The 8,590-nt window shown below is 42.8% G+C and overlaps 1 protein-coding gene across 1 annotated transcript; it reads left to right on the top strand.

Moving 5' to 3' along the window:
* Positions 1–2,331: 2,331 nt before the first annotated feature.
* On the top strand, positions 2,332–8,493 carry igf2b (insulin-like growth factor 2b). The gene is made up of 4 exons (XM_014005576.1): positions 2,332–2,576; positions 3,389–3,539; positions 5,237–5,418; positions 6,765–8,493. Exons 1-4 carry the CDS (start codon positions 2,502–2,504, stop codon positions 7,002–7,004), a joined length of 648 nt encoding a protein of 215 aa, XP_013861030.1. The 5' UTR covers positions 2,332–2,501; the 3' UTR covers positions 7,005–8,493.
* Positions 8,494–8,590: the final 97 nt, after the last annotated feature.

The following is an 8,590-nucleotide window of genomic DNA, read 5'->3' as shown; positions in this document are numbered from 1 at the left end:
TGATGATGGCAAACTACATTGTAGCCACAGTTGCCCTGGGACAAACTGACAGAGGTGGGGCTGCCATGCACTGGCAACACTGGACCCTCTAACCACCATCAGTAGGCAAGGTGGGTGAAGTGTCTTGCCCAAGGACACAACAACTGAAACGGCTGGACAGGGGATTGAACTGGTGACCTTTCGGTTCCAGGACGACTCCCCTAACCATTCTGCAGGCGCCCCATTATACCATGTTTTCACTGATGTAAGATCATGTTTTCACTGATGTAAGATCATGTTTTCACTAATGTAAGATCATGTTTTCACTGATGCAAGATCAGGTTTTCACTGATGTCAGATCAAGTTTTTTCTGATGTAAGATCACGTTTTCACTGATGTAAAATCACTTTTTTACTGATGTAAGATCAAGTTTTCACTGATCTAAGATCATGTTTTCCCTAGTATAAGACCAACCATCTTTTTACTGATGTAAGATCAAGCTTTCACAAATGTAAGATCAGGTTTTCACTGATCTAAGATCATGTTTTCCCTAGTACAGTATAAGACCAACCATCTTTTTACTGATGTAAGATCAAACTTTCACTAATGTAAGATCAAGTTTTCACTGATGTAAGATCAGGTTTTCACTGAAAGATCATGTTTTCACTGATGTAAATTCTTGTTTTCACTGATGTAAGATCATGTTTCCACTAATGCAAGATCATGTTTCCACTAATGTAAGATCATGTTTTCACTGATGTCAGATCAAGTTTTCACTGATGTCAGATCAAGTTTTCACTGATGTCAAATCAAGTTTTCACTGATGTCAGATCAAGTTTTCACTGATGTCAGATCAAGTTTTCACTGATGTCAGATCAAGTTTTCACTGATGTCAGATCAAGTTTTCATTGATGTAAGATAAAGTTTTCACTAATGTAAGATCATGTTTTCACTGATGTAAGATCATGTTTCCACTAATGTAAAATCATGTTTTCACTGATGTCAGATCAAGTTTTCACTGATGTAAGATCATGTTTCCACTAATGTAAGATCATGTTTCCACTAATGTAAGATCATGTTTCCACTAATGTAAGATCATGTTTCCACTAATGTAAGATCATGTTTTCACTAATGTAAGATCATGTTTTCACTAATGTAAGATCATGTTTTCACTGATGTCAGATCAAGTTTTCACTGATGTCAGAACAAGTTTTCACTGATGTCAGATCAAGTTTTCACTGATGTCAGATCAAGTTTTCACTGATGTCAGATCAAGTTTTCACTGATATAAGATCAATTTTTTATTGACGTAAGATCAGGTTTTCACTGATGTAAGATCAAGTTTACTCTGATAAAATATACAATTCCTGCAACTGATTTTATGTTGCATCAAAATGAAATGAGTAGAAAATCTAACAAACCAGTGCAAAATGGCTTGAGATGGTGTGCGATGGAGATGAGGGGGGGCCCTTAAACGTTTGTGTGCAGGGCCCCCCAAGGGTCTTCACCCTGCCTTGATCTCTGGGTGTTGTRTCCGGGCATATTACCTACAAGCTGAAGTTGTGAATCAGATCCTGGATCAGCAACTGAGTGCGGCTGCACGAAAAACAAACAGAGCTAACCAAAGAGGACCAGCAGATGTCAGTCTGACTCTGGAGAGCCACTCAGACTTTTACCTTCTGTAGAAGACACTCTTACATAAGGAACCTCTCAAACACTTTCATACAGACACAAAAAGTGAAGGCACTTGTTGATGTGCTTTATCAGATATTCCTAAAATTTATCAGATTGAAATAGAAAACATGTTAATGAGATTTTTTATTATTTTTTTACTTGCAATATTTAGAGCTATTTATATTTTTATCACGTGAGGCAACATTTTAAACTATAAGGCTTCAGGCCACCAGCATCCTGTCTGTCCTCAGCTCCCTTCTGGTTGGAAACATCCACTCCACAGTCAGACACCTTTGACCTCCAGTGGCAACATCCGCACCTGAGTCAGAGTTCGGCCGCATACACTGGACACACAGATTCCACGGAATCTTTTAATCTAAATTAAAGGGCAGAGACATTGACATTTTTCCTGGAGTCGTAGGAATTACTGCTATTCTTGTTCAGTCTGCGCCCTGTGTGTAAACATTCTGATTGTAGGTTACAGTGCGTAAACACAGGAAAAAATGCCAAAGAGACTCTCTCCCTCTCTCGTTGTCATTTCTTTTCTTTAAGCACTTTTCCATAAAACATCTCTGGGCCATTTTTTTTTTTATCAACCGTGAAGAGAGGAGGAGCGATGGGATGGGGTGGGTGTAAAGGGGCGTGTTTTGGTATAAAATACTTCTCCCTGAGAAGTTTTGCCTGTCGCCTGGTCTTGGGACAGCCTCTCACACACCAACTCAATATAGCTTCACCAACTGGGAAAGTAACTCACCTGCAATATCTCCAACCAAAAAGAAAAAAAAATAAGAAAAAAAAAAGGGGGAAGAAAGAAAAGCTCCTGCCACTTCTAACTACTGCAAGCTGACATGGAAACCCAGCAAAGACACGGACTCCACTCACTTTGCCACACCTGCCGGAGAACGGAGAACAGCAGAATAAAGGTAAACCACTGGAGCTGATCGTTTGAAACGCTCGGTCTCTGTGCGCGTAATGAGAGAGCTCAGACAGGCTTGGAGAGATATTTGCTTGTCTCATCAAAGCGAGGAAAACGGCTCAGGCTTTAGGACATTTCTTGCTTTGAATCATGCAATTTGACCAAAAGGGATCTCCTAATTTGCATGCAGCAGACAAGGGGGGAAAAAAGTTCAAACTGAATAATCTGCGAAAGGGGAGCTTTGGAGCTTTTGTGTCTTGGATTTGTATTAAAAAAAAAAAGGAATTTAAAGTGGTGGGTGTTTTAATCTCTGCTCTGGATGGTGCGCCGGGACGCGGGGCAAACAGCTGGTCGTCTTGCCGGCAGATAGGGGGCGGTAGGTCTGAGGGTCATTGAGCTCACTCCGGGGTGAGCAGGGGGAAAATATATGCTGAGTCTGGATTTCTGGATAGTTAACTATCGAGCAGCCGGCCTTTTTGGAGAGTTGTGCAAGACAGTGAAAGCTACACATACTGGCGATTTYCCCCCCCTCGCTCCACAGAATAAGCACTTCTCCCAGGTGCCAAACACATGACATCAGCTGATTGAAATCAGGGGAGCGGGTGTGGGGGGTGTTTATATATCATTGGACTCTTTCGGAGTTACTGGGTCAGCGCACAGGACAGCTTTTGACAMTGAGCGCGCATGAGTTTTAAGACTTTAATCTCTTACATTACAAAACAAAACATCTGGCTGTGATCTTGGTCGAATGGAGCTCACATCTTCTAGTTATTGAAGTCGTGGTGACTATTTGCTGTGCGTGTGTGTTTTTGCCTGCAGGTCAAGAAGATGACTTCGTCCAGCCGCGCGCTGCTGTTCGCGCTGGCTCTCACGCTCTACGTTGTGGAAATGGCCTCGGCGGAGACGTTGTGTGGTGGGGAGCTGGTGGATGCACTGCAGTTTGTCTGCGAAGACAGAGGCTTCTATTTCAGTAGGTTTTATTTTATTTTATCTTTTTTTATTTTATTTATTGGAGCACTGCAAGCTGTGCATACATGTTTGTCATGTTATATTATTTTCTCTCTCTCTCTCTCTCTTGCGGAATCTTTCTGCTCTTCTTTTTGCGCGCACATCTGTTTGGATAGCTGAGACTGTCTGTGGCTGTGTGGTATGCGTGTTTGCTATTTTTCTTTCTTTTACGCACTGACGCCCATACGCGCGCGCGCACAGAGAAGAGAGAGAGAGAGAGAGAGAGAGAGAGAGAGAGAGGCATTTTGTGATTGCATTCAAACAAACAATAAACAAGATCTCTACACAGATTGACTGCCTTCTCATTGCATATGAAAAGGCCGGCGACTTGCGAAGGCACACACGACTCAGAGACACAATGGGCCGCTTGTTTACCAGTAAAGTAATAGCACNTTGGATAGCTGAGACTGTCTGTGGCTGTGTGGTATGCGTGTTTGCTATTTTTCTTTCTTTTACGCACTGACGCCCATACGCGCGCGCGCACAGAGGAGAGAGAGAGAGAGAGAGAGAGAGAGAGAGAGAGAGAGAGAGAGAGATGTCTGAAGAAGCTCGTGCAGGCCGCTCTGCTGCTTCCAGACCATACCTTCTCATTGCATATGAAAAGGCCGGCGACTTGCGAAGGCACACACGACTCAGAGACACAATGGGCCGCTTGTTTACCAGTAAAGTAATAGCACCCCGAGAGGCATACCAGTCACCTCAGCACCAGTATTCCCAGGCCAGGCGACCACACTGATGAGCTGAGATGGAGGGGGCTGACTGATGTCAGAGGGAAGATCATTGACATCACTTCTGATCGTTCTGTTGTATTGATGGCACCGTAGCTGTAAAAGCTTTACGCTGGAGCAATTGTTAATCCTCATCTGGATTAGATTGTGTTTGTGACATACATACACAACTTTGCTTTTTGTTTTCTGACTGATTATGTTTAAAAAAAAAAGGATTGTTATTCTTCGACAGACAAGCAGAATATTTGTCTTGGTCTCCCGTCAGAACCGTCACTGGGACATCACGCTTCCTTCACCTCCTCCCTTTCCCCGGATCATTTGCTTCTCTTTTCTGTCTTTTTCTTTTTTTTTTCTTTTCCGTCTCTCATGTTGCTGTTCCTGCAATCAAATCTAGCCATGCCTCTCATGAGGTTTCTCCTGTGTGGGTTGCAGGGCTTCAAACAAGGCCTTTATTGATTGTGTATAATGTTACCTTGTGCAACATGCTGACCATCCACCCCCTCACTTCATTCTTTAGAATGTTTCTCTTTCATATTTTTTTTTGTTCTTTTTTTTTTTGGTTTAGTACTTTCGTCCATCTTTGTGTGTTAATTCCCTTTCGCTGCCTATCCCATTTTCTTCTTCAACAAGGTTTTTTTTGTCATTCCTTTTGCATCACTACGGCCCAGGGTGTTTACTTGTAGGCCTATGTACATACATTTAAAGACTCCAGATAGGCCTAATCAGATTATCCTTTACACCAAAAATATTTGTTGCAGTTGGTCACAGATTTCCTTTTATCCTCTTTTCTCCAAAGGCTGTGATGATTGTTGAAGTAATCCTGCAACAACAACCCAGATTCATTATTGTGCCCTTGCAGTGTTTTTATTTTAGGTTCTAACCTCGCCCTCCTCATTGCCTTTCTTTTAATCTCTGCTGTGTTTTTCCTCAGGTAGGCCAACCAGCAGGGGTAACAACAGGCGCTCCCAGAATCGCGGGATCGTAGAGGAGTGTTGTTTCCGTAGCTGTGACCTCAACCTGTTGGAGCAGTACTGTGCCAAACCCGCCAAGTCTGAGAGGGACKTGTCGGCTACCTCTCTACAGGTCATACCCGTGACGCCCACACTAAAGCAGGTGCGTCTAAACAAAAACAGCAACAACAACTAGCAAAAGTGCTAATTCAGGTCTTTATCTGTTCCCTCATCTCTTGTGCCTCCATTTACCGATGTACCTCGCCCCTATGCCACTGGTACTGAGTAAAGGCCGAGTACCGCATGGAAACAAGTTTATCTTGCTAAATGATCGATACTAAGCAGGGAGCATCCATGCAAAGTGCTGACCACTGTGGAAACATCAGTCACAGTACATTATATTCAACAGACRGCAAAGTCATAGTCACATAGCTGTGTGCATGAGAACTGTACAAAAACAGAGCGTGATCATTATCCAATCGCTTGGGACAGAACAGCAGGTTCTTTAAAAAATGTGCTCAAAAGCAACTCAGTGAAGAGTCACAAACATCCAAGGGATAGTCAAAGCATTTTAGATCCTCTCATTTTAGTCACAACACTKACAGCTTTTTGTTGCTCCTTAAAATCCCTTAAAGTCCTTATGACTGACTTGAAAATGTCTTTATTAAGCTTCTGATCTAAAAAAAAAACCATAATGTTGGTGGCATGAGCGTGGTATAGACGTAAAATAAAAATGCTTCAGAAGAAATTTGTCCCCTAACTACGACAAATTGTGAGCAAGGAATAAACAAGCTGCTGGGGACTTTGTTTGGACATGTCTCCAGTTTGTCTCAGTGGGGAGAGTTGATGGGTACAGCCTGCTCTGGGGGGCCAGCTGTTCTTGTGCTATTGAACAGGCTTGGAGTGAATGAAGGGAGATAAACACTCTTCAAGTGGCAGGACCAAAACAAGCTATTCACACGGAGCACTGGTTACTCACACGTAAATCCAAGCTTAGCTGCCAACACTCCCACTTTGTCTCAATCTCTGGTGCTCAAAACAGCACCTAAAACTGTTTAACTGCGTCTTCAGTGTCAGCATAGATGCTCTGAAATGACATTTCTGAGAAGTGTTTTTTATCCGGTSTGTGGGGGTCACGCGGTTCAGCGAGTCGTAGGCTGAATGACAGCATGCTCCTAATATGTATATGAAGGGAGAGTGGCCGCCTTTCCCTTTGACAATATGTTAAAGAGGGTGCACTAAGTGCTTGTTGACAACTTCTCTCAGTGGAGGAAACCAAAACAAGGGTAAGCTGGAAGCAAGGCGAGGCTGTTATGGCGCTCAGCTCTATAAAGAATGACATTTGATTTCCATTTTACTGACCCAACAATGACAGAGTTTTTTTCCACATGATAAATAGGGCTTTTCTCTATTGTAATGAGCACTTTCACAGTGTCTTATCTTTCCTAATGAACTGACTCCCTTCTTCTCCCCCTCTTTTTTTTTTCTTTTGCCTGCACGCCACAATAGGAAAGCCCAAGGAAGCAGCACATCACCGTGAAGTATCCCAAATACGATGTGTGGGACAGGAAGGCGGCCCAGCGGCTCCGGAGGGGCGTCCCCGCTATCCTGAGGGCCAAAAAGTTTCGGAGGCAGGCAGAGAAGATTAAAGCCCAGGAGCAGTCAATCTTCCACAGGCCTCTGATCAGCCTTCCCAGCAAACTGCCCCCCGTGTTGCACACCACGGACAACTTTTTCAACCACAAATGAGCCCGCTGCCAGCCCTTTGCACAGACAAGAGTATGAGGGTGACAAAAAAGACTAGGGGATTATAGCTTTGTCTCTGACGTCATTTCTGTGGCAGTCCTCTTTGACCTCCCCTGCCCTGTCCAGGCCCACCAGGCCCTCCCCCCCGCTCTAGTCCACTACGTCTTGAACCCATGGCCCTTTTCTAATGACCCCCCCCACCCCGTCCCCACACACCCGCCCCGTTTTAAACCTCAACCACCCACCCTTCTCTGGCACACAAACATGCCTTCGCATTCTTCCTGTCTGAACCCTTTAGCTCCTTTTCTCTTTCAGTCACTGATACAAAAGGAACGAACACAAAAGTTGGAAAAAAAAAACTTTAACAATTTGGCTGAATGCAGTTCAGGTGGATCCCTAAGCAAAAGAGAAAAAGGGAAGGAGGAAAAGAAGATGAAAGAGATCTGTGTTTCTAAGTGTCAAGAGGACACCTAGCAGAAGATTTTTTTTGTCCTGGTGGAAGACAACTAAAAGTGAAGAGCAGCTTGCATGAAAAAACAAAATCCATTCCACATCGTTTTTTTTTCCTGAGGCAGAAGAAAATCTCTGTTAGTTCTTTTTTCTTATTAGTTTGCACCTCTTACCTATAAAGGGACTTCCACACTGTAAGGAATTATTTTGCAAAATTAGATTCCTGTTCCAGCACCTTTTTGATCACAAACAAAAAGCAGAAAAAAAAGTCTGCAAAATTGCACATTGCCACGGATTACGTCAAAGTAAAGAAAAAAAAGGCACTATTTTTTTTATGAACAATGAACGTGTAGCTTAAAAAACGTCATGGTGCTAGCTTTGGGAATGGACTCAAAGAAGAGGTTGAAAAGCACGTATTTTTTTTAAAATGAATATTAAACTTTCCGTTTTAAGGAAAGTGTGACTTTTAAAAAGGAAAACAAAGGATATGGGGGAGCTCCTGACAGCGGCACTGTCAAGGGGGAAGAGTCACTGAGGAAAAATATGGGCTGTGTTGGCAACCTTGGCTCATGGCGAGTACTAGCGGCTGCTCATTACTAGTTTGCCAGCATAAGCAGCAAAGGGGGCAACCTGAGACCTAGTCCTGGTTCCTCCTGTCTCTCTGAGGCTGCTGGACAAGACGGAGCAAACCAGGGACACATTTGGGACACCGGGACCGCCTGGATTGGGGCAGTACTTCCTGTTTGCCATGGCTTTGCAGACTGCTCTGACAGGAATTAACATGGCACGGACAAAGAACAAGTGGGATAATAATGATTATATTTTATTTTGTCTTTTTTCATATCAATGTTTAAAAGAAAACAAAAAAACAACAACAAAAAAAAAAAGGAAAACCCTGTCAGTTTCTGGTACCGTGACATTCCTGTTTTTCCAACTTAGGCATATTTTTGTTTGTTTTCATGGTATTGTTATATTATTTTACAGTTTTAAAGTAAAGGCACACAGTTTCAGTTCAAAGGGGAAAAAAAGCAATAATGTCAACTAACATTTAATGTTTATTTTATATCTGTAGTATTCACCTGCTTTTGCCTGAAAACAAATACTTGAAAATGCAGTATATATATATCTATGTATGTATA

The sequence above is a fragment of the Austrofundulus limnaeus genome, unplaced genomic scaffold (assembly GCF_001266775.1).
Source record: "Austrofundulus limnaeus strain Quisiro unplaced genomic scaffold, Austrofundulus_limnaeus-1.0 Scaffold31, whole genome shotgun sequence".
NCBI lineage: Eukaryota > Metazoa > Chordata > Actinopteri > Cyprinodontiformes > Rivulidae > Austrofundulus > Austrofundulus limnaeus.
The sequence above is the reverse complement of the archived record's forward strand: the minus strand, read 5'-3'. Positions and strand labels throughout refer to the sequence as shown.